This window comes from Diplotaxodon limnothrissa, linkage group LG20 (genome assembly GCF_057381915.1).
Source record: "Diplotaxodon limnothrissa isolate DT_005_m linkage group LG20, D_limnothrissa_male_GT1.1, whole genome shotgun sequence".
NCBI lineage: Eukaryota > Metazoa > Chordata > Actinopteri > Cichliformes > Cichlidae > Diplotaxodon > Diplotaxodon limnothrissa.
The window spans coordinates 14,125,097-14,150,608 of record NC_140615.1 but is presented as its reverse complement, the minus strand read 5'-3'; the positions used below and the strand labels follow the sequence as shown (position 1 = coordinate 14,150,608).

Below are 25,512 nucleotides of genomic sequence, written 5' to 3'. Positions count from 1 at the left end.
CTTCTTATTTAATACTGATCGATAAAGCATTCATTGTTATGTACACCTGTTCAACTGCTTGTTATTGACACTATCTCATTGACCAATCACATGGCAGCCTGCTGAAGTTCAACCATCTCTAGGGTTTACAAAGAATGGCCCTCCAAAAAAAAGAAATCCTCTAGTTCTCTGCAAAAGAACTATAAATCAGAGGAGAAGGGTCAGATTGCTTCGTGCTGATTAGAAGGCAGCAGTTACTCAGATAACCACTTCTAGTGACCTGATATGCAAAAGAGCATCTCTGAACACACAACACGCCAAACTTTGAAGCCGTACAGCAGTAGAAGACCATACTTGGTCCCACTTGTGTCAGTTAAGTACAGAAAACAGAGGCTACAGTTCTCGCCCGGTGGCGCCAGTGTCCGGCAGCCTCGCCTCTGTCAGTGCGCCCCAGGGCGGCTGTGGCTACACTGTAGCTTGCCATCACCAGTGTGTGGATGTGTGTGTGAATGGGTGGATGATTGTGTATAGTGTAAAGCACTTTGGGGTCCTTAGGGCCAAGTAAAGCGCTATACAAATACAGACCATTTTATTTACCATTTACACAGGCTCACCAAAATTAAGAAAAGACCTGAAAAGCACCCCTTCTGATTTGGTGTAAACCCCACAAAAGCATGGATCCATCCTTTCTCCTCAACATGACAGTGAGGTCACTGTACTCGAATAATCTCCAGAGTCACCAGATCTCAGTCCAATAAGGCACCTTTGGGATGTGGTGGAACAGAAGATTCACATCATGGAATTATAGATAAGAAATCTACATGTATGCTGCTTATCATGTTAATACAGACAAGAAATCTCTGAGGAATGTTTCCAGCACCTTCCTAAATCTTTGATACAAGAAATTAAGGCCGTTCTGAAAGTTGCAGCCTAGTACTAGTAATGTGTGCCTAATAAAGTGACCAGTGAGTGTACGTTCATTACAACTGCATTATCATTACAGCTTTCCTTTTATGCTTTATTTTAACATTGTTCAGCAAAGTGAAAAGTACTGTAAGTGTGAATGTTAAATGTATACAAATATAAAAAAACACCTATAAAAGTTTCTTTGATGAAACAAACTGCAGCAGCTCACAAGTGCATCTCAGTCCTGTTATAGAGGCTAAAATTCCTAAATGACTCAGGACTGGGGAGAAAACAAAGACAGCTGAGTAACTGTCTCCTACACTGTCCCATTTATACCCAATTAGAACCATTCTAAGACAGTGTTTGTACAAATAAGTCTTTGAATTGAAGTGAAGACATAAAAGACTGAAGATTTTCAGAATTTCTTGCACATCTTCACTGTCAGTGTCCAGACTGCTGTCTTGTCAGGAGGAGGTAGTTGTGGCGGAGGGTTCGCAGCTCCGTCAGTCTGCCCAGCAGGCGGCCAAACCTCTGAGCTCCTCCTCGCGCTGCTCCAGCTTGGGCCCCGCACAACCTGGACAGCAGGTCCAGGATCAGTTCCTGCATTTTCTCAACACAGCTGGCTGCCTGCAGGGATGCGCGGTCTGCAGACAGGGACAGAAAGACAGAGACAGCTTTACAACAGCATCCCAGAAGCTTTGCTTTGCCAATTCTTAACTTGACAGCTGATTTTATTCCTGGTCTGACCTGAGCAGAGCAGCGCTGTGGCTGTAAGTAAGGTGTACTCAGCCTCCGTCACCCGCAGCGCAACCATGCTGTGGAAGAAGTTGAGCACTGGTGCAAAGAGATCCTCACTGCTCTCTGTTCACGCCAGCAAATGTGGAAAAAAAACATCTAATTCATTCATTGTCTGAGCAATTTTTCCACAGCTTGTCAGACTAAGGAGTGTATCTCTCTCTCTGTGTGTGTGTGTGTGTGTGTGTGTGTGTGTGTGTGTGTGTGTGTGTGTGTGTGTGTGTGCACCCACCTGAACCAATGAGTCCCCTGCTGTGGATGTTTTCCTTTGATTCTACGTCTCTGAGAAAGCTGTGTGTTGACATACTGAAAAGCTGCAGTGCTGATTAATGGAGAGAAAAAAAGAAAGAATGGTTATTTCATACAGTTATCTACTTGTGTCTCATCATCTTCCTCTCTCCTGGTGTTTTTTCACCTGGACTGGGGCTTGTTGGGTTGTGGGAAAACTGCTGGGCAGAGAGCAGGAACATGACGTCCAATGAAGAGATGGATAGCAGAGAAATCTGGTCTGAGAAATCCAGGAGGTCAAAACCTGTGAGAAGATAATTCTTTGTTGCTATTGTTGTTTTAATTCTTTAAATACAGAATCATTTTATATAACTTTGAACTGATATCAAAGTTCCTCCCTGGAGACACTGGCTATAATAATTCAGTAAAAGGACTAGATGTTGTAGTCCCTGATAATGCATTGCTTTAAATGGCGAGAATCTTGAGGGATGGCTGTTATGAGGAAAGGCAGCCCAGAAACTTTACCAGCAGCACACATCGTTGTGTGCCTCAACTTTCAGTCTTTTACCCAAGCTAATCTGCCATTTTTTGGGATTAGAGATTTGATCTAGATTATCATATTAAGATTTGGGACACATCATCAGTAGTGGACCTTGGATTCATCGGGTGTTTCAGCCATTATCACTAGACACCCTCATCCAAGGAGGCCCTGCCAGGGTTGATCAGGCCCCGGAGTGTGTCACTGGTTTATGCTAAATTGTTATTTCTCTTCTTCTTTCTTCTGTTTAGTTTTCTACAGTTTATTTTCTCCTATCTATTCACTGCAACTGAGAAATAATACTTACCTCTTTAGGTAAGTATTATTTATGGAGCCTAACTTCTTCAAAGGGATAGAAAAGGTGATAGAGAGAAGTAAGACAAAAGGGACAAGATAGGAGAGAGCAGAGAGGAGAGCCGGAAGGGGGGCGCCCGATCTGGCTTCCCACACCTTCCCGCCTGTACGCTCTACCTCCCCACTGCCTCCCAGAAAAGGGAAGAAGAGCAGAGGGGAGAAGAGCGGAATATTTTATTTTCTCTCGCGGTTAGCTGACTGCCTTAGCTGCCCAAGTGATGTCAGCTCTTTTTAACCATAGCCAGTGACTGGTCCTCTCAGCAGTGTTAGCTAGTTCTCTTATAACCTGCTGTTGCGCCTGTCCTCTGATCCCAATCTCTCTAAGTAGTTTTGCTGTTGTACTGGCAACAAAGCCCCTGCACCCCACTTCCACTGACGCATCTTGATCTTCCAGCCTCTGTCCTCTGCCTCAAGTTGGCATACTGCAGCTTCTTACGCTCAAATGCTTCCTCAATTGCTTCCTCCCATGGTACCGTCAGCTCAATGACGTACGCAAGTTTTTGGGAGTTCGACCAAAGGACGAGGTCTGGTCGCAGAGTAGTTGTTACGATCTCTGTGGGAAAAATTAGCCTCTGATCCAAGTCCACTTGCATCTGCCAATCCGTGGCAACCTTTAGTGGGCCCAGGTCCGGGGTTGAGGGGCTTGTCCTCGACTTGGCTCCCGGACAAATGTTGATGACAGCTGACACTCCTCTTGGTTCGTTAAAGGTTGAGCGTTGATGGATTTTCTTTTGCACTCAACTTTCTCGGCTAGACACCTGAGGACCTGGTTGTGTCTCCATGTGTCTGCCCTGAGTAAGGCTAGTCCTAGAACCAACCAAGATGTACTTCAGTGTGGCTGGGACTGTACACAGGGATCAGGATGGGTCCTTTCCAAACCACAGCTGCAGATTTATTGGGGAAGGTAACACATCATATCGGATGATGAAACTTAGTCTATTAGACTCCATTCCCCAGAATTCACTCCATGAGAGTTTCCTCTTTTCCACACTCTACCAATTCATCCAGCGACCCTGCTTGGCCAGCGCTACGGCTGTGGCATGTCTGGCTGTTTCCTCCTGTCGGCGCACCTCTTCCACCACCATTTTTTGATGTTCGGTTACAGATGCCTGTTGCCACCGAGGTGTTACTGCTCTAAGTCCAAATCCTCCTCTGCCCTGTTGGACATGACCCTCCACGTCACGATGCTGAAGAGCAGATTTGGCCTGTAGCACAGATGTGGCTGGGGTCCACTTCCTCCCCTTCGCTAGTGGGAGCAGTGCTTCTCACTATTGGGTCCCGGGAGTCCGTGAGTGACATCATAAGCCTCACTTTTGCACATTTTAACTCCTCTATCAGACTAGGCATAGGCAATGACAGTATCCCGTCGCGTAGAGTCCAACGCTGCTTAGGCATTTGGGAAGTCCGAGCCACTTCTTAACGTAGAAGCTCACTAGCCTCTCTAGTCGATTGGCATGATTGAGTGAGACCTCGTACATTGTCAAGAGCCACAGTAGTCTGGGTAATAACCCAAACTGGGTTCAGAGCTTCAGTTTCCCTGGGAGTGCAGTGTTGTTAATCCGCTTGAGGTCATTAGCCAAGTTCTGCCTTAGTTGTTCTAGTTGCCACGTATCATTGAGGTCTGCGTTATACTACCGTCCCAGGCTCTTTATGGGCTTCTCTAGGATGGTTGGAATTTGTTCTCCACTGATATAGAATTGCTCGGCTGTTTCCCTGGAGCTTCTGTAGCAATCGCCTAGTACATGGTTTTGTTGTTGTAATGATGGTCATGTCATCCATGTAGGCTCTAATGGGAGGAAGACAAAGGCCACTCATGAGTGTCTCACCTCCCACTACCCACTGAGATGCCCGCATGACCAGCTCCATTGCCATGATAAATGCCAGAGGGGAAAAAATGCAGCTTCTGCACTGATGTGTCAATGTAGTTGTTTCTTTGCAGGAAAGTAGATATTTTTGGGGCAAAGACACTGAAGAAGATCTTTCCCTCTACGTTCAGCAGGCTGATCTGGCGAAATTGGCTGATGGATGAGGAGTTCTTCTCCTTAGGGATCAGAATACCTCCTGCTCTTCGCCAAGCCTTTGGAATAACTCCTTTCTGCCACACTACCTTCATCAGCTTCCACAGGTATTTGAGGACTCATGGGGTGTTTTTATAGAGCCTATATGAGATGCAATTAGGTCGTGGAGCAAGCATGTAGATGCAAACAATAATCCCCATCCTTCTTTCAACTGAGCTGTGAGATTAGCGCGCTATGGGTTTCGTTTGGTTGGCGGATGTAGATAGTATAAAGAAAATAGATCCAACACGAAACCACTAACAATAAGCTCTATGGATTTTTATTTATTTATTTTTTTAAGAAACTGGATCATGATTTCTGGAAAGCCATACTGCTGCAAAGCACCAGCAGGAAAGTTTCATTTACTTCTATTATATTCAAGAGAAAGCAGAGATTTCTTCAACCAGTATCTCTTGTGCCAGCAGAAACATACTGATTCAATTTTGAGGACTGAGAAGAGACTGTAGGTAATAAGATTCTGGAAACTTTCTTGAAGCTTGTATTTTTTTTGTCTCATTTGAATGGGAGAACATCTCCCCTCTGATCCTCTTATCCTGCTTCTTTTTCAAGCAAATACATTATAAAGCTGAAACCTTCCCTCTTTCATCTCACCTGGCACTGTCCTGGCAAACTGCAGCAGCCTTTGTAGGCGGGGTGATACTACATCAGACAGGCCTTCCACTTCTTCTGGACACAGCCACTCAAATGCCTGAAGGCACACACAACAAAAGCAAGATGAGAACAAGAAAACTATTTTTGCACTGTATGTTTCTGGACTGGAACCTACCCTAAAATTGTTACTGTCCTGACCTCTGTAGAGCCTATGGGCCTCCACCATCCTGTCCACGATGTATTTCTGTTCTCGGGTTAAACTGGCAGACAAAGCCTGGTGCAGATGGAAATGAGCACAGCACACAGATTTGCAAAGAAGCACTCATGATTACAGAGTGAGAGACTAGACACGGTTTAGATTAATAATGAGGGGAGCCTAAGACTTTTAAAGCTGATACTGAGAGCTGTGTGAATAGCTGGAACACGTTTTATTTCAGTCCGTCTAATGCCTGTTTGAACCTCCTGGTGGCAGCAGAGGAAGAGTCTGTGATATTTCAGCCTTTCTGGGTTTGAAAAAAATATTGAAATAGCAATGCAACCAGAAATCATTGACTAAATAACCGAATAAATACAAGTAAATGCGATTATATTTATTATATCCTATATATACTATTTCAGTATGAACCAAAGTGGTGCGACTGACCATCAGGCTGATGCTTGAACACCAGCAGTTGCCATGGCAACAGTTTGCTATGATTCGTTCATTAGAAGGCCTTCGGCAGCTGCTGGGCTGGTGGTGGTTGAATTTGAGGATCATGTTTTAAGTCACCTAAATATAAAGGCAGCACTTTATAATGTGGCCTGTGACTAAGGGTGTAATTACCAAAGAATTCAGGAGCGTTTCAATGTGTTTTACCTGAAATTACAATGTAACAATGTGTATCTACAAATGCTTCCCAGTAGATACATCAGAATGAGGAGGTAACAATTCAAGTTTTCACAAGAAAGAAGAACATTTTAACTCTCAGGGAACTGCACCCTTAGTCGCTGGCTGTATTATAAAGTGTTACCAATACCAAAAAATCCAGCACTAGTCCCCCCAAAATTATGCTTTGTTAATGAGCACCATGTTAATGCTTTACTGAAAAGGTCCAGCAAATCATCTTTTTCCACTAAGCATAGTGAAATCTGAGCAGGTTTATTTCACTGAGACAGTGCCTCTTTTTTTAGTTTCACATGACCATTTTGCATTGCTGCTTGTTTCAGAAGCTTTAAAAACATCAGGTGGACTTGGAAGTCTTGTCAGAACAGCCAGTAAGATGTTCAACAGGAATCAGAGCAACCTTTTTGTTATTTACAAAAAGGCTGGATGGCCTTTTTGTAAATAGCAACCGGTTCACTCCCATTGGCTCCTTGGCGGGGTCTGGTGCCCTGGGAGCCCCTTCCAGGGGGTTGGGGGCCCTCAGGCCTCTGGCATCTGGGCCTGTGGCTCGGTTAACTCTGGCGCAGCTGGGTGCCGGCAGAGCCCGCAGGCACATCACTGCAGCCCCCTCTGGCTTCTGCTCCGTGGCTGCTTCACCCAATCACACACTTTCTCTAAACTGAGTGCATCCTAACTACATTCATACACATTCACATTCACACTCTTGACATGCAGACTGGAGGAGCCAGGGATGGAGGGACCACTAACCTTCCGATCAGCAGGTGGCCTGCTCTACCTCCTGAGCTACAGCCACCCACTGGCAAAGATGAGTAAACCGTCACTAGGTTTTGGATAAAGTGTACACTCACAAACCTGTCAAACATGCATTTGAAACATTAGCTACCATAGCAGTATAGTATTGCAACATGGCATTTGGGTCTTCTAACTAAAATAGGAAAATAGAAACATAAATAGTGCCATCATTGCCAGACCTGGCCCACATCTGGTTGACATACACCCTGCCATGACACCGGTCAATCAGAAGTGCCAGCTTGATGCCGGATCCAGGGAAGACCTATTTTCTATGGGCCTTTTTTTTTCTTTTTTCTTCTCTCAACAGGTGATCCAGGAGATTTTTTCTTTTTAAGTGCCCTTTCTCACACTCCCTCTTCCCCTCTGTTTTTCTTTCCTTCCCTCTCTTTCTTTCTTTCTCCTTTTCCTATCCCCCATGTCTGTCCCATGTGTAACAACTGAAAATAAAATGAAATAAAATAAATAATAATAATAACAAAAGTCGATCAAATGGACCAATACGGCAAGGCCGTGATGATCCACTTGGTAAAGTAAATCCATTGGGTATTTTTCTTGGCCTTCAGACAATAATTCTGATGGCTAAAGGACAAACGGGACAGGCAGAAAAAAAAAAGGCTAGCAGGTCCTCAGGAGAGCTAATGGCATAGAAAGTTGAGTTAGCATAGAAGGACACCGAAGGATTGCACCACTACACAATCTGAGCCTTAGCAAAATTAACTTATGGTTTAATTCTGGGTTTTCAGGTCTTGTACTACATGCAGGAGGTTAGAATAGCTGGGGAGAATAGTGTCACCCTTCCTGGGTGATCCCTCAGATCTCAGGATGCAGATAGCAAGACATACTATAGATTTAGAGACTGTGCCTGGTGAGCAAAAGTAAGAATTATAGATTCTTAGGAGCAATTTTAGGTTGTTCTTTGTTTTGTTTTGTTTACCACTGGCAGCATGCAATTTCAAGGCAATTTGATGCTTCTATAAGCCTTAATCGAGCAATATATTCCTAGAACAAGTCTCCTTACAGATCTAAATTATGTTTTTAATTTGGTCTGTTTTGTTCTTGGGCACTTAAACAGCATTTAAGACATTTTCCAACGAGCATAAGAGCACCTACTCTGCAATTCATGGGTTTAACAAAATGCTGTAGTTGGAGTCTGAGCTAGTGCCTTAATCAGGAGACAGTTATACTGATAAGTCTATTAAGATTTTGCCAGCTTTCCTTCCAGGCTTTAAATAAACTTTATTATCACTGTGCACTACTCTGGCACTTTCATTTCCTTATGAATTAGCATACCATGTAATCATTTGTATAATTCACCCATATTGGTGCTGTTAAAGTTGTTCCTGTATATTGTGTTTTATGTGAACTCTTGCTGCTATGCTGAATTTGTTTAGCCCATGTGGCACAATAATCTTGAACCTCGAACTCTGAAGTTAGGAAAGTATCCAATCGAGCACAGGTGTGCCGCACCTGTCCGGGTAGCCTGCTGGTAGAGCTGACTCTCCTGGTGTCTGTGTTCTCCTCTTCCTCTTGCCCTCTGCTTTTACCTCCTTTCCTCAGGCGTTTGGATTGGCACTGCACCTCAGTCAACAGACCTGAAGAGAGGGTAAAAAGTATTATTTTCTGCACAACCACAAAGTGACATATTTGTTTTTTGGAATCTCACTAATCATTTCTCTGATTACATTACAACCTCAGTCAATCAGTTTCTTGTATTTGAGCCTTACATTCAGCCAGCATTCCCACAGCTCGGCACTTCCTCAGACGGCAGTCTTGACACTTCCTCCTCATGTACATATCCATCTCACAGCTACCGCCACTCTTACAGTGATACACAGCTTTCTTGGTGACACTGCGTCTGAAGAATCCTGTAGCGAAAGGTAAAACATGACGCGCTGATGCTAAGAAGTAGAAAAATATGAAGATCAGAAAGCAATCAAATAAATACCTTTGCATCCCTCGCAGGTAAGAGCATTGTAGTGGTATCCTGATGCTTTATCACCACACACCACACACAGCTCATCCTGACCTCTGCTCTTTCCACCCGAGCCCATCCGGGACCTCCGCCCCATTGGCAGTCCTACAGATCCGAGGCCCTGAGCAAAGAGGCCCCCACAGTGGGGCTCGGGGCTCGGATCGCAAGGGGCCTCCAGGCAGTGAGGGCTGTAATGGTATGGTGGGTTGCAGAGCTGAGAGGAAGAGGAGGAGGAGGAGGGAGAGGGGGCAGAGGAGGGTGGAGAACCATAGTGGGAGAAGGGCAGGTTGGCAGGACTATACTGTTGTTGGCTGTATGGGAGGAGCTGGAGGTCAGGGTCCTGCAGGGGATAGCCCAGGGGGTCAGCCAGCATATCTGAAATCAAAGTCCAGGGTCAAAAGTTTTAACTGGCTCTGTATGTTGATGAGAGATGACACTGATGTAGGATCACATAAGTCATAGGTCCACGTGTGAACAGAGCAGCTCTGCTTTCTGTTTGTCAAGGTTGGCCAGTTAGAAGAAAGCTGACTGGAGGAAGGGTGGCTTGTTTCAGACAGTATAAGTAAGTATAAGGCAAGTGTGATTCAAAGCTTCTCTAATAGAGTCCAATAACGGAAATATGGAGCTTGAAATGAACACAATGAGGTTTCCTTGAAATACATTACTCGGACAGCTGACTTTTTGATGTGGCCTTGCAGTTTAAACCCACCCTGTCTCCATACATACAAAATTTGTATTCAGATTTTCATTCCCTTGGTTGTGCTAAACTGTGAGAAACGATTCAAGTATAAAACATGACATTTAATGGAAATGGTCACTGGAGTAAAACCTCTATTAATCCACAGTTAAAGAATTATCCACCAGGAGATGAACCATTTATTCCAGTTGGAGTAGCATTTGCTAAAAGCTGCAGTGCTCAGCAGCTGTGACAAATCACTGAACCTTTTGTAAGAATCCCAAATCCAATAAAAGTTGGACACTGTGTAAAATGGAGATAAAAACAGAATGCATTGATCTGCAAAACTCATACACTACTGTTGTATTCACAGCAGAACACAGAAAACATCAAAAGTAAAGAAAAGAATAAAATCTTTTTGAATGGCACCAACACGTCTTAAAACAAGTTGGGACAGAGCCTCATTTACGCCTATGTTGTTGTGTTTTTTTTTTCATTATGCAAATTTCCAGAAAAGGAGTTTTGCTCTTTGCCTCAGTTCACTTTAAACGAGCTTCAACCCAAAGAAGACGGCAGACTCTCTGAATCCCGTTCACATGTTGCTTCTGCTTCGCATCACAGAGCTTTAACCTCCATTTGTGGATGGCACAGTAAGTTTTCTTCACAGGCATTGCGCCTGTTATGGCCGAAGACCATAACCACCCAACGCTGACTGTCCCTTGTGCTCAGAGATTTCTCCAAATTCTGTGAATCCTTTGATGATAACATGTACTGAAGATGATTAGATATTCAGAGTTTTTACCAGTTTTATGTTGCTGGTACATATAGATTTATAGATGCAGTTTTTTGTACAACTCTCCCACTCTGAGATTCACGTTTTATACGCAGTCATGTTACTGACTTGTTGCCAGTTAACCAAATTAGCCTCCAGCCGTTTCATTTTAGTACCACATACTAGGGCTGTTCGATATAACGATATATATCGGATGACGATATAAAAACGTCTATCGTTTCATTTTACGCTATCTTTTGTTTCGTGGTGTCGCAAATTAAACTCTTTACGGCAATATTTTTTCATCGTATTGATGGTCACTGTAGTGCCTACATTAATTTATTAAAGTTCTCTCTTTCTCTTATATTTAATATAACCACGCCGGTTTTTATGCATTTGGTTTTATGCGTTTTGGTTAGCAACAACCACGGTAACACCATCGCGTGTCCGCTTGTTTATGTTCCACATAAACTTTTCACATTAAAGCTCAAGATCCTGTTGTGACTTTTCAAAATAAACTGAATCACGTGAAAGAGCAGATTATTTACGGATGAGAATTAAAAAAGAGCCACCAGGTGCTAAAAAATAAACCTTAGACTCAAACGTTAGAACAGGCTTTTCCTGTATTTATTACACGCCGTGTAATAAATACTCACAAAGAAAACGGCGGCTGTTACAACTTATGTCTAAAAATGTATCGTTTCATGCATCGGTTAAAACACTCGACTCAAGACGAGCTGCCCAAGATTCACAGAATTTACAGAAAATGTTACATTTTTGTGATTTATATCGTTATCGGGACGATACAATTCTTATATCGGGATATGAAATTTTGGTCATATGGCACAGCCCTACCACATACTTTTGTTGACCCAATCCCACTGACACATGTTGCTGCCATCATTTTCAAAATGAGATCATATTTTCCCTAAAATGGTTATTTTTCTCAGTTTAAACTTTGAATATGTTTTCTGTGTTCTACTGTAAATAGAATAACAGTTTATGAGATTTTCAAAGGATTGCATTCCATTTTTATTGATTTCTAACTTTTTTGGAATTGGCGTTATACAAACTGAGCTAACATAGATCACCCATTTTAAAGATCGCTATCTTTAACCAGGAGCAAATGAACTTTTATCTGGAGTCACGATGATAAAATTATGAGAGACAAACAGCTGGTTTTAAGTGAAATACAGGATCATGCTTAAGGTAATCTTATAGTATCACACACCTGTGCTGCAACCTGTCCTCACAATTCATAACACTCCATCATTTTTTTTCCTTCTTCTTCTTCTTTCCTTCCTGCGTCACCACATTGGACCATCCCTAGCATCTCCTTATGTCACTACAGCCTCCTGACTGTATGTAGGATATTGTTATGATTACATCAGGCTGTGATCCACTTAAATAGCGCTCAAGTGCCATGGTGTAAGATTTATGACTTTAGGTGTAGCAAATATTCTTTCCAAATTGAAAATCTTGTCAGTATTGTAAATCTTTCACACACATACAGCATCTAACCTACAGGGAATAAGTGATTACACTAGCGTGACTGAAACATGAATGAACGTTTAAGGAAACTCTGTGACGCTGGTCGAAGTCAAAAAGCGTTCAGAGGAATGTGAATTTACGTGAGTCGTGACTGCTTTAATGGCTCTTATGGGATACAATAAAAAGCTGAGAGTGAGACCCTGTGAACTTGTTCAGACTGCTGAAACAGGATGCAGCTGAGAACTCCCAGTGCCATTTAGGATTTTTCTTTTTATTATTATTTTTCTTTTATTTTTTTATCCCCTTTTTCTGGATTCTTCATTTAGTCCATCATTCATTCAGTTCGTTGTTGGGATGACCTAAAACATGTCAGAGTGTGGGTCAGCTGCTTGTGTTTTGCAAGCACTGACTCCACTGAGAAAACATGTGTGACCACTGGCAGCCTCTTAAAGTACAGCTGGACTGTTCGACTGGGACTGCTGTGGGATCTGTTATGCACTGATTAAACAGAGAGCCCACCCAACCTTCAGGAGTTTCAGGAAATGGGAACTTTCGGGCTAAAACATGTTGGATGAAGATTAGGAAGGACTAGTTCATTGATTTTAATGTGTGTAAACCGTGTATATGTACACATGATAGTAAAATGAGTATATGTATATATAGTAATTTTACTACTATATGAACATATGTCTGTGAAGGTTCTCAGTCATCCAGGTCATCGTAGTCTAAGGAGCTTGGAAAGAAAAGCGTCTGGACTTCTTTAAGTTGCTTGAAGACCATTTTACCTCTCATCTGAGAAGCTTCTTCAGTTCTAAGATCAAATAGTGAAGAGCCCTGTGGGAGTGTCCCCCTAAGAGGGACAATGGACCCCCCTAATGATCCTCTACCTAATCACGTGAGCCAAGGTGTGAAAACAGGTGTAGGTCACATTCAGCCAAAGTTTTGGGTGAACTCATTGTGAAACCTAGCCCCACCCTATCATGTGATTTCCTGAGGTCAGAAGGCCCAGGATGTGAGTGGGCGTTAAGGCGTCTGAAGAAGCTTCTCGGATGAGAGGTGAAACGTCTTCAAGCAACTTAAAGAAGTCCAGACGCTTTTCTTTCCAAGCTCCTTAGACTACGATGACCTAGATGACTGAGAACCTTCACAGACATGTGTATACAGTATATAGTAGTAAAATGTGTATCACTATATACAGTACTGTGCAGAAGTCTTGAGCCACACCTCATTTCTCTACATTTTGCTTGTAATTGTATTAAAGTGGCCTTAGCCAATAGCTCTAAAGGCTTTCTAAGTCTTTCAAAGTGCTTTGGATATTGGCTGCTTTTTCACTCATTTTCAGTCCAGTAACTGCATTGTTTTTTCTTCAATTGCAAAGCCAAATACACTGACTTATAAACCATTCAAGCATAAAAAAGCACCTTCCTCAAGGAATGAACCAGACTTGTTTCTACACATAACAGACAATTTAGCAAATAACCGATTTTTAAGAGCAGCCTTTCACAAAAATCTACAAAATCTACAATAACTGTCCAACAAGGTGATTCCCAAAGAGCTGTTAGCTGAAAAAGTAGCATATTATGGCATGATGCATGCAGGGTGCCCTTAAAAATATGGAACTGGCCAAGTGGAGCAGAAAAAAAAAGAGTATACCTCAGAGGTCAGAAGGGAGGTACAACAGTGAGTATGTACAGCCATCTGTGAAACATGGTGGAGGCTGGGTCATGGTTTGGGGTGGCATTTCAGCCAGTTGTGTTGGATATCTTCTCAAAATGAATGGAATTATGAAAGCAAAAATGATCGTCAGACTTTCGTCCAAATCAAGTAAATGCATATTGGGGATTTTTTTTTTAAACATAAAATGGGACATTATAAGTCACGGTGTCCCCAAAGTCCGGACATCTCTATTATTGAAGCAGTGTGGGAATCACCTTAACAGAGAACAGAACAAAAGGCAGCTAACATCCAACAAAGCACTTTGAACGTCCCCAAAGAAGCTTGGAGAACTATTACTGACGTCTACTTAAAGAAAGCTGCCTAAGAGAGTTCAGGCTGCATCAAAGAACAAAAGATGATCATACTAAATATTAACTTTAGAGGTACGCAAAATTGTACAAACTCTATTTTTGCCTTATATACTGCATTACATACTGTATTTAAATGTGTCTGCAAATGTTTTCTTCCCCTTTTCTGACCAAAATATAAACAAATGAAGAATGGCTTGAGACTTGCACAGTACTGTGCAGAGAGTGAGGTACGTCTTCGAGCTCTGACAGAAAATCGGGCATCCTGCAGTGGTGCTGTAGCACATGCACATAAAGAGGAATTTCCAGGAGACAATATTCAAAAAATAAATAAATAAATCAAAGCAGCAAAGGTCGCCATATCCTGCCTTTTAACACTCAGTGTGGTTTGACAAGTGTTAAACCCTTTCACAATGCATGGAGTGAGCAACAGATTAAGTTAGTTTAGAACAAAGACAGGATGAAAGGAAACAGAGAGTGACTGTAGAGCCGCATGAATGAGAGCCTTTTCTGTGCGTGTCAGATAACAACCGAGCAGTCCCAACCATGCTGGCGACTCCACTTGAGTCACATTTTCAGAGTTGACTTCCCATTTTGAGTAAATTGATCATCACACATAAAATTGTTAGAGCTACCTTTGTTTCAGGAAGTAATTCAACTTATATCTTTGGCAAATAGACAAATCTGAATAGTTATATCATGGTTATGTGAAATCCATTCCTATTCCCAACTCTCTCTTTTAGTAACCTCAAAAATAAGCAACATAAAAACGCCACCCTGCGTGTGGTCAGTTTCTCCTCAGAGACCCCATGCGTGTCATCAATCATCAGTTGTGACTGAGGCTTCCTCAAAAGCATCCCGAGGAGTTCTGAGCCTAAATTACAAGCGTGTTTGATGATAAATGACAGAACATGTTGAGAGCTGCTGCAGCTCACATTTAGTGGACTAATGTCCCTGCTCTGATCAGCTGAAAGCCTACTAATGAACTCTTCTCTGTGCTTAATTTCCCCTCCTCGCTTTCATTCTCCCTGCAGATGTTTCCTGTCTTTACCCGACTAGGCGATGGGTTGGCTTGGTGGGGGGTGGAGGGGGAACTGGGGAGTTGGTGGGGGGGTGGTCCTTGCTTTCTCACTGTGTGACTGAGCTGCTGTTTGCAGTGTTTGTAAACCATTTGAACGCTGTCTAAACACTCCTCAGCCTCCCTTCCATCCCACGCACGCTAGGGAGCCAAACAACACCAGCAAAGCACCTCCCGCAGCTCCCCCTCCTCCTCCCTTTCTCCTCCTTCTTCTCCAAAGGGCAGGAGGGGAGACAACAGGGAGACTTTGTTGATGATACATGTCAGTATAAATAGATCCTCCGATGCACGCTCAGCCTCTCTGCATGTCGCGAACGCGGTGAGCCGGCTGATCCCCCTCAAGAACTGTTTTTTCCATGTCACTGAGTTCTCAAACGCCGTAAATAAAGGCTTAGCGTTCATTCATCAGCTGTCAGAGTGAATGAGGCTGCACTGCACACAGAAGGCAGTCGTATATCAGCGTGTAACAATATAAGCTATTTATGACCCACTTACTTAATGTCAATCTGTGTGACCAGTACACAGTGTCAAATCTGTAGACATAATAAAGCAGCAGAAGAGTCATCAAGTCTCGAGTGTCTTATGCAGCATGGATGCTCATTTTGCTGCCTAGAAATTGTGAAATTCTGCTCTCTCTTTGATTTAAATGTTCATTTCAAGCCAGCGAGGTTTAGATCAGCAGATTGAAAAATGCTAAAGTGTCCAAAACCTTCAAGGAAGTTCAGAACCTCTCAAAGTACAAATGGAAATTTATACAAAGGGGGATTTGGTTAGAGCAGAAGTGACAGCAGAAACCACATTTTCTTTCTTAATACTTGTCGCACTAAATTTTGTACTTTGTTTGGATTTCATCTGCTCAGGTGAGAAGAAAATCCTGTGAACAGTGTCCATAGTAACTGCTTTCTCCTGAAGAAATAATCCCATTTATTCTGTGGATTACAGGTTGATATGGAGACTGGCTCTGAAAAACGATGTCTCCCATTGAGCTCTTTACAGTAGCACTGACTGATCATTTAGAGAGTTTTTTGTAAAGCAAATGTCTGCACACATTCAAGTTGCATAAGGTATTAAATGCTTAAAGTCAGTTTTTCCTTTTTCCAGTGTCAATTTAGATATATTAATGCCCCACGAATGAGATTTAGCTTAGAATAAGAATCAAAAATCCCATCAGGCAGTGTTTAATATTTCAATTTCGTGGTTCTTTTAAGAGAAGCTGGAGAGAAAACAGAAGTAAAAGTAGATGAAGACACCAAAGAGAAAGAAGCAGGAGCACGAGCATGACTGTGGACTCACCGTAGTACTGGAGCTGCTCAGCGGAGCAGTAACCATCTGAGGTGCTGAGAAACCCCCCTGCAGTGAAGCTCATCTCCAGCTCGGTCCACTCTCTCATCTGGACAGAAAATCCTCTCTCTTTAACTAGTAATACAGGATCTATCTTCATACACACACACACACACATACACCCAGAAACACACAGAGACAATTACTCAGAGAATTCTCGCAGATATCAAGGCTCTGGGAAGTGTGGAGACATTCCTCAATCCCCAGGATGCGTCCAGGTCTCTTAGCTGATATCCCAGCCTATTTTTAAAAAGCAGAGAGCAGCAGTGCAGCTGATCCTCTTGGTCGGTGGTGGATGATGTGCTGGAGGAGGGATTACACATCCCAGGGGGATAGACAAAAGGGAAAGTGGGGGGACACCGAGGAGGGACAGGGATGGGACTGTGTGTCCAAACAGCTGGACCTGACTGGGACGTCATAGATCAGAAAACGCTGGGGAAAGATGATGGCTTTATTCCTTGCATGTTGAGGTTTGTGTAACAAGAGTGCAACAGCTGGACTGGGCGAAAGAAACATTTTCCATTAATCTCACGTTTCAAATAAAAGAAATCTTCCTTAAAGTTTCCCTTCAGAATAAACAAACCTTGCTTCTTTTATTTAAGTTGTACCTAACTGTGCGCTGTGAACGTAACTGTCCATATTTGTCCTAAAGGCCTTGGGGAGTGTGTTTACTCTTCCTTTTGTTTACCACTGTTCTGTTTGTGCTGTGGTTAATATTGGACAACAGATTAGATTTAAGGCTCTCGGGGTCCTCCGCCTCCCCACAAATAGTTAACCAGACCAGGGCAGAGCAAAAGAAGTCGAGGCCTGCACCACCCGGAGAAGACGGAAGAGTGACCCCCATTACAGGCCTGTAAATCTCCAAGCAGGGCCGGTTGACACGCAACATGCTTACTGAGGATTAATAGTGTCCTCCCACCCGCCTATCATCTCTTTCGCTGGCTCATTATGGGAATCAGGACTGACTTATGCACAGCAGAGGGCTAAGGGAGAGCCAATCATTCTCAATGAAACTGTAGCCTTCACTGGTGCAATCACGATCAGTCTCACTGACAAATGAAACAGGAATGTAGCTGCTGGCTACACAGTGTGGTTTTTTTGTAAGTGGATGTATAAAGGGTAAATTGATACATATGTGGTCACAACACTGTGGAAAAGTACAAACTAAGGCCTAAAGAAAAAGTACATAAAACAAAAGATGTGTCACACTTTTGAAAACTCTGACTTACCCTGATTAACTATAAATAAGGACAAACCGATTAACCCGCTGTGAGATTTGTCACAAAACTTTCCAGGGGGTCAAAGTGTGTTTCAACAGGGCAAGGGATTTTCATTGGAGCATTTCTAAGCATATTAGTTTTCTTTAGAAAGCAGCCTGGAGATTTTTGTTTAGAAACAAAAATGACCAGGATCAATAAAAAAACTGACCTTTATACCGAGCCATTGCACAAACCGCTGCTGTGCAATGTGTTATAACGCTGTGATGCTCAAAGTTTGTAAAATCAAATTAAAACTGAGGGTTATCTTCTAATTTACACACAGTATAATAACTTCAGCGAGTGCTTGAGCCGTCGCTTGAGAAATCAAGTGCCAAAAACGAAAGAAATCGCTTTAGACTTGAGAAAAAGAATCGCTGTTGCTCACAGAGCAGGAGATGGATATACAAAGTTACCCAAGCATTTCCAAAGTGTCAAGAACTGGAGAGAGAAGTATCATCAAGAAATTCAAAGACAGCCACAAAACACAGAACAAACCTGGGAAGGTAGGAAGAGAAAGAAGGGAAAGACTCTAGAAATAAAACTACCGGGAGATGTTTCTAAAAACTAACAGTAATAATTACATTCAAATTGACTTTTTCCGATAGATTTAAACAAGCAAGTAGCTGTTTAAAGCTGTTGGAGAAGTGTTTACTCACATAAATACACGTGTCAGTGATTCGCTCTTGCTTACAGGAAGTCTTGTTTTTTAACTCTCTGATATCCAGGGTCTGGTGTCATTCAACCAGGATCTAAAGAGCTCTACAAGGGCTTCAGAGTAAAGTTTGTGAATGCCTATGAGGCTGGTAATGGATTTTAAAAACTGTCAAAATATCCTAGAATTCATACTAGTACTTGAAAAAAAAAATCCACAATTTATGTAAAAGATTTGCATGTGTACTTTGTGAAAAGAAAAATCTATAAGGCACCAAATTTCATAACAGGATCTCCGGGTAACTCAACCCCCTGCTGCTATCAAAGTGCAAGAAACAGAGGCTACACAAATCTGACCATGCTTGGCCAAAGGCTTTTCCTATGAAAATGATGATCCGAGCAAACCAGCTTTTCAGGAAAAGAACCTGATACCAGCTGTGAAACTTGGTGGTTGAAATGTTACACTGTGGTTTTGTTGTACCTCTTCTCAAGGACTAGGTAGCCTCATCTATGAATCCCATATCACAGTAGAGAGCGCAAAAAAAGAAAAAGGCCAGTTGAAGAGCCATACCTGAACCTACGCACGTTAGCAAATCCTCGGTGGAATGACTCAGTCAAAGTCTGAGAGATTTGAAATGGACATCATGAAAAGCCACAAACATCTTGCAGTAGAAGAGTGCACGTTGATGTCTAGTGAGTCTGTGGACACTTTTTTCACACTTTCTATTTTTCTTCCTTAAATTTCCTTGTGTTGTTGTTAATGTATATGACTTTTATCGGCATTGTTCCAAATTAAATCCAGTGTGATTTAATCAATATTGTTATTTTGGTTCATTTAAAAATCAGACTTACACAGAGCGCAAAAGGTAGTTCTGTGACCATGCTAGCTGTTCTCTGAAAATGTACTTCACAGTGTGAATATCGTGTCACCAATCGCTGTTTAGAATCAAAGTTTACATGATGCCGATGAGGATTGTTTTGCAGGGTTTCGGCTGTATACAGAAGAAATGTATAAACTAAAAGGTGGAGACGATGAATCATGGAGGGAACATGAATGTCTGCAACCGATGTAACTTGCACATGGTGTTAAAACTATCCATTAAAAAGCCAGACAACTCCCAGGGTCAATGGGCTTCAATTATATCTTGATGTCATACATGCAGTGCTGTGCAAAAGTCTCATTACTTTGGAACTGAGTGGGCTTACATCGATCAGAGAGTTAGAAGTAAAAGGAACTTAGATTAACCTGAAAGGAACTAATACGGGCTAACTGGTAGTCGATACAATTCAGGAATTAAAACCAAAACTGACCTGGGGGAAAAAAAAGAAATATATTTTCGTTTTATTTTTTTATTTGTCTTATTCTTTTTCCTTCAGGGATTTGGATACAACAAGTATAGCATGCATATTATACACAAAAACACACTATTACCCGTTTCTTTTTTTATCATTAAGATGAATTATTCTTGAATGAAGACATTGATCTGACACGTCAAATGTAGCCAATTGTGTTTATTGTTCCACCCCCATCTCTCTACCATGTGTTCTCAAAAGTGAACACAAGGTCAGGAGATGATGGAGGAAATCAAAGGTGGGGGGGAGTTGTAAAGAAGTGATTAAAGGACAGGTAGAAGGGGGAAAAGAAGGAATAGATAGAAAGGAGGAAAGAGACAGGGCAGAGAAAACCCCAGCAATCCCCTCTGAGCAAGCACCAGTGGGAAGGAAGAACTGCCTTTAAACGGGCAAAAACCTGCAGAACCAGGCTCAGGAGGCGGCAGTCAACCGCTGGGACTGGTAGGGGGGTGAGGAAGGGAGAGAGGGGAGAAAGAGGGCAGAGGAGAGGTGAAAATTAAGATGGAACAGAGGTGGAGGAAGAAGGTGTTACGACCTGGCTCAAAGGCCGCAACATAAAAAAGGAGACGAACACCAGGGCCCGTATCCCTAAAGAATCTTTGTGCGAAAAGTGGCTCCTAGCGGCCAAATTCTAAGAAAATTCTCAGAGTCATGACGTTTTCTTAGAATTTCCCCTAAAAGTGACACGACAATCCCAGTTAATATAAAAGCTATTCCTCAAGATTCCTAACGCTTAAAAGGGCTCCTAAGGCGAGATCTGCTAAGAGCAGGGAAGAGGACTTTTAGTGGCTTAGGAGTTCCGCTAAGCAGCTGCACAAAATGGCCAACAGAAGAGGCAGGAGAGATGTCCTGCAAACACTGGATGACAGGGAATTATTGAGATGCTACAGATTGGATCGTGCAGGAATCATGTTTGTGGTGGATCTCCTTAGAGATGCAATTACTTCACCAACTCGACGCCACAACGCTATTACACCGGAGACGAAAGTAATCACAACCCCGAGGTATTTGGCAACCGGGAAAATGCAACAATGCAGCAGTGATGACTTGGGTCTGCAATCACAGACATTGCTAAAAGCTGAGCCGTGTTACCCTCGTTAAGACCACACTGGACTTGTAACGTTGTGATTTCTACTTCATTAAGGACAACCTCTTGAGATAGGCCATCTTGTTTTCAACGGGGTCCATATGGGAGTGAAAGTACAAAATATGCCAGCTAGGATATTAATATGAGCAAATAAGACACGAATCATTATTTGAACAGGGTGTAATGAGTTTAAGTTTTCACATATTTTAGATTCTAATGTTAGGCTATAACCCCTACAGATTACTATTCATTTTCCAGATATTTTCTTGAATGTGAAATATTATTTACAATTACAGTCAGCATAAGATTAGAGTATATAATATGTTTATTGATTTGAGGGTACATCCTTTGCTCATTATCACCAAAAGCTCATTTCCATCAAACTTGTAGGATCAACCAATCACGGCTTTTGAAATGATGACTCATACCTAGCAACGGGGTCAACCACACCTCCTCACTAAGATAGGATTTTCCATCCATTCCTTGCTCAGAGTTCACTGAAAATGTTCTGGAATCACTTCTAAGCTAAAACTCCTGGCAAGGAATTTTTAGGTTAAGTTAGGAGCTCTCTGAGAGGATTCTCAGAATCTTTAGGGATACGGGCCCAGATTGTTAGTGAGAAGAGGTTTTATCTTAAAATGGAATACCAGGTTGGCTAAAATAGCTAGTGCCACCAAGGCAAAGACAAGTGAGCCTCAGGTATGCTTTTATCCACACCTGACTAGGTGTGGCCAATTAGCACCAGCTGAACACATTGAGATGATTAGGGGCTGCAGAGGGACGTAACACAAGGCTACAGCAGGTGGGGAAGCATGCCTTCCAACTGCTCATTTCTTCTCTGGATTTCTTGAAGCGTATGCTGCAGGTCTTCATGTATTTTCTCTTGTTGTTGCTTTTGCGCCTGCATTTCAGTGTTTTCGTGCTTCAAGTTGCTGAAGTTCAACATAATCCCCTTAATGAGCTCTGAGTTGTTTTTCGCCATTCCATTGATCCTATGCTGCATCTCCGAGCTTCGCTTTTCCACTTTTTCCTTTTCTCATTCTAGTTCGGTTGTTTTGTCCTTCAAAGTCACCGTTCCATCCATTCATGATGATGAATGGAGGGAACATGAATGTCTGCTAAAATAAAGAACACACTGTTTCTTTAAGAACAAAAAAGACAGCATAAACCGAATACTGTCAGTGTAGAGCACAGGTGTCCTGCAGGTTTTAGATGTGTCCTTGAACCAACACAGCTGATGTAAATGGCTAAATTACCTCCTCAACATGTCTTGAAGTTCTCCAGAGGCTGGTAATGAACTGATCATTGATTCAGGTGTGTTGACGCCCTCGAGGCCTGGAGTTCGACACCCCTGGTGTAGAGGATCGACATAAAGGACAACTCATGGCCATCTGCTGACATCTTCTTGAATTCAGTTGTGTACATCCACACAGAGCAGCAGGTCAGCTGATCACAGCCTGCACATTAATAAAATCTACTGAGTTCTCAATAGAAATTATTTTTGCGTTGTCATTCTTTTCCCCACGCTGAGCCATTGCAACCCATTTTAGGATTTCCCCACCTGCTCCATCCTACTTTAGCCCCTGACTGTGCACATTTTCCCGTTTAGAGGCAAACTCACTCTATGCAATGTAGGCAACAGAAAATAAAGAGATTGTTTTTCATTTTCATTTTTCTTTAGATTCAAGCTAAGTATAATCAGAATAATAAAATACTATACTAAAGTTTGTATTCCCATCTGCTGATTTTATTTTATCATTAGGTAATATAGCACAAGGTTCAGTTAGCTCTGGACAAAAATAGAAACGTCCTTCAAAGAGCTATTTTCACTTTCTTACTTTAAGTATATTTCACTGTACTTTTTTTTTTTAAATTTGAGTAGAGAAGTAGACTATTACTGGAGTATTTTTTAACAGTAGTATCTGTTCTTGTACCTAAGTACCAAATGTTTGCCATCTCTCTGACCAGAATCAACTTTTTGGGATTTCTTTACCTGGATGATTGAGCATGCATCGGGACAGCGTTTCACAGTGTTTTTCTATCTACAGTGGAACACTGCTGTGGAGGATGCTTTTACTGCATTGGCAGTGTCTTTGCAATCACCCTCATAATGAAAAATAAAGTTGTTGCCAATCAGCTTCTTTCCAGTTGATATGTACGGTGCATCAATTTTAAAATTCTTTTCTACATAAAACATGTTGCTGCTGATTTTTGGTCCAGTTCTTGTGTAACTTGGCATCTTTCATCCTTTGCTCCTTGTTTTCTGTTCTTACGAATGGCTTCTTGACAGCTGTCCTTCCACTGAGACCATTTCCGTAGAGGCTTCAGTGAACAGTGGATGGATCAACTGAAGGCCAGATGCATATCTCAGGTCCTGTATCGGATCTTTCCTGTTTCTTAAGGACACAACTTTAAGATGCTGTTCACTTGCTGTAAATATTTTATGCAGCCCTGTCACTTTTTCCTTTGTCTTCCACTTAGCCAGTTTCCAAACACTTTTGTTACTTTTCATATATTCAGCTAAAGAAATGAGAGTAAGTGATGTTTTTTTCTGCCTTTTCAAAATACTTTTTAGCCAGTTTGCAATTTGCACTAAAACAACTAAAAAGCATCTCAGTGGTGGGTTGCTGATGGATTCTGGCGTGAGAAGAAGTGAGTTACAGCTATTTCATTGTCAAAGGCAGTGTGTCGCATCTCAACATGCTAGTGTATGTCGAAATAAAAACCATGATAACAAACCATCCCTCTGACTCCCTCTGACCCCTGAAGAACGGAAGAGGAACAGGGAGCAGGCAGCGGCACTGAGAGTGACTCTAAATGATGGGGACAATATCTGAGAGCGTGTAAATGTCACCATGGATCTTCTGGAGGTGTCAGACTGTTGAACACAGGCCCCCACGGGAGTATCATAAAAAAATAAAATGAAAATAGGAAAATGGCAGGGTAAGGAGGGAAAGAGTTTTAGGTCACATTCACATCAAGTGTGGTTAGTTCAGTTGGATTCTGGAGTGAACTTTTTTGGGGGGGATTTTGTGCAGCAACATGGCTCCAACCACATGAGAAGGGAGTAAACGGTTGTCTGGCATGTCTAAATAAGCACGAGCACAGCAAACTACAATTAACGCAGCGTTCCCTCCAGACCAACAACTCATTAGTCCTGAATCACTCACACAGTATAAGCCCAGAGATAAATTCAGCACATAATAAATCGTGTTCGGCACGTACTCTCCGTGCGATCGGCTCCCGTCTCTATCAGACAGCTGCTGGCTGGTAGCTGCAGCTCGATAACAGCCCGGACTGTTTACTGATCCTCGCAGGAAGCTGACACTCATACAAGAGTGGCCTCTGGATTTTGTGAGTAAAGTCCATAGCTTACGCCTCAGCATATGTAAGTGAGAGTGGCTGGGGGAGATTTAGCTATCACAAGGAGGAATGTAAATTGTCAAACATTAGTTATGTCTGCTCGGAGCATTTGTTTGAAACCGTATTCTCTACTCTGTGAAAGCTGCTGGTCCTCTAGTGTGTTCTATTTGCATTATTTTTCAATTCAGTTCACTTTTAATTTTTTATGGCGAAAATTCCCAACAGCAGTCGCCTCAAGGTGCTTTATATTGTCAAGTCAAACGACCCCATTTGAGCAAGCATTTGGTGACAGTGGGAAGGAAAAACACAAGGGTCAGGGAGGGGCAGCCATCTGCCTCAACCGGTTAGGGGTCCCCATTATAATTTTTCCTTATGTTCCACCTCTGAAATAAAAAACCACTAAAACAGTCAAAGTTTTCTATCCATCCTCTTCTTCTCTTCGGGGGGTGATGGAGCCGATCCTAGCCACAAACAAAATTTTATTTAAAAAAAGAAAAAAAAAATAGGCCAGTATCCATAAAAGTCAAAAGATCGGGGTACAGACTGCCCGAAATGGTCCGCTTTACATTGTTGTTTTTTCCCTCCTGACTCTGTCTGACGTCAGTGAGAGTAGAAACGAGGCCCCCCTCGCCCACTGCTCAAACCTATTGCCAAACCTGCTTAAAGGGAGAGTGCAGTGAGCTGAAACGTCTTGTTTTAGACAGTGGATGAACTGAGAGGGTACACCCGGGTGCTAACTAAGGTAAATAGCTTAATAGTGAAGCATGCAAAACCATTTTAGCAGAGCCCAAGAATAAAAATGCAGCTAGAATTGCACATGATAGCTCACCTTTTCATGCAGCACTTTAAAATATAGTTGCTGGATACAGGCAATGAGCAATAATCTGTTGCAGCAACTCGTAGCCCTACACTTGGAAAAATGTTTTTCCTTTTGTTTCCAGATTTTTACAAGATCCAAAAGACAATTTAGTGCACGACAGCATCCACATTTGATCACTTATTTCATTGTTCAAGTTTCCTCTTTTACACGAACCCACAAAATCCATATTGGCTCTAATGAAACAATGAGGTATGAAATCTAGATTTGCTACATGAAAACACTGCTGTAGTTGGGAAGCTCTTTGTTAGGGTTTAGTTTGGTTACTTTTGCAGATAGTTAGAGGTTGGGGACTCACCACTGAGTTTTCCTGCTGTGCCAACTGTTTCACCGTCCTGTCACTTTGTCCAGCTTTTCCCATTTGTAATGTTGACAGCAGCCCAGCCTCTCTCTCCCTCACACACAGAGTAAACAGAACCTTTCA

General features: G+C 42.3%; 1 protein-coding gene across 5 annotated transcripts; it reads right to left on the bottom strand.

Annotated features, from left to right (window-relative positions):
- Nucleotides 1–39: 39 nt before the first annotated feature.
- Nucleotides 40–25,449, bottom strand: nr1h5 (nuclear receptor subfamily 1, group H, member 5). 5 transcript variants are annotated; one of them, XM_085343778.1, is made up of 12 exons: nt 25,387–25,441; nt 22,105–22,305; nt 16,451–16,547; nt 9,090–9,491; nt 8,869–9,009; nt 8,612–8,736; nt 5,645–5,743; nt 5,470–5,566; nt 2,096–2,212; nt 1,913–2,002; nt 1,633–1,746; nt 40–1,529 (listed from the first exon to the last, which is right to left on the bottom strand). In XM_085343778.1, the coding sequence occupies exons 3-12, from the start codon at nt 16,545–16,547 to the stop codon at nt 1,327–1,329; spliced, it is 1,485 nt and encodes a 494-aa protein (XP_085199904.1). In that variant the 5' UTR covers nt 22,105–22,305; nt 25,387–25,441; the 3' UTR covers nt 40–1,326. The 5 variants fall into 5 exon arrangements, with proteins under 5 accessions (XP_085199904.1, XP_085199901.1, XP_085199903.1 ...); XM_085343775.1 differs by lacking the exon at nt 22,105–22,305 and having other exon boundaries at nt 25,387–25,449; XM_085343777.1 differs by lacking the exon at nt 22,105–22,305 and having other exon boundaries at nt 16,451–16,588; nt 25,387–25,445.
- Nucleotides 25,450–25,512: the final 63 nt, after the last annotated feature.

What these genes read in the sequence shown, in the direction of transcription:
- nr1h5 (XM_085343774.1), bottom strand. Translation starts at nt 16,616, where the DNA reads ATGTGTGTGTGTGTGTGTATGAAGATAGATCCTGTATTACTAGTTAAA. An exon ending in TACCTGCGAGGGATGCAAAG is followed by an intron (nt 9,010 to 9,089) that starts GTATTTATTTGA and finishes CTTTCGCTACAG; the next exon opens with GATTCTTCAGACGCAGTGTC. An exon ending in CCCAACAAGCCCCAGTCCAG is followed by an intron (nt 2,003 to 2,095) that starts GTGAAAAAACAC and finishes TCCATTAATCAG; the next exon opens with CACTGCAGCTTTTCAGTATG.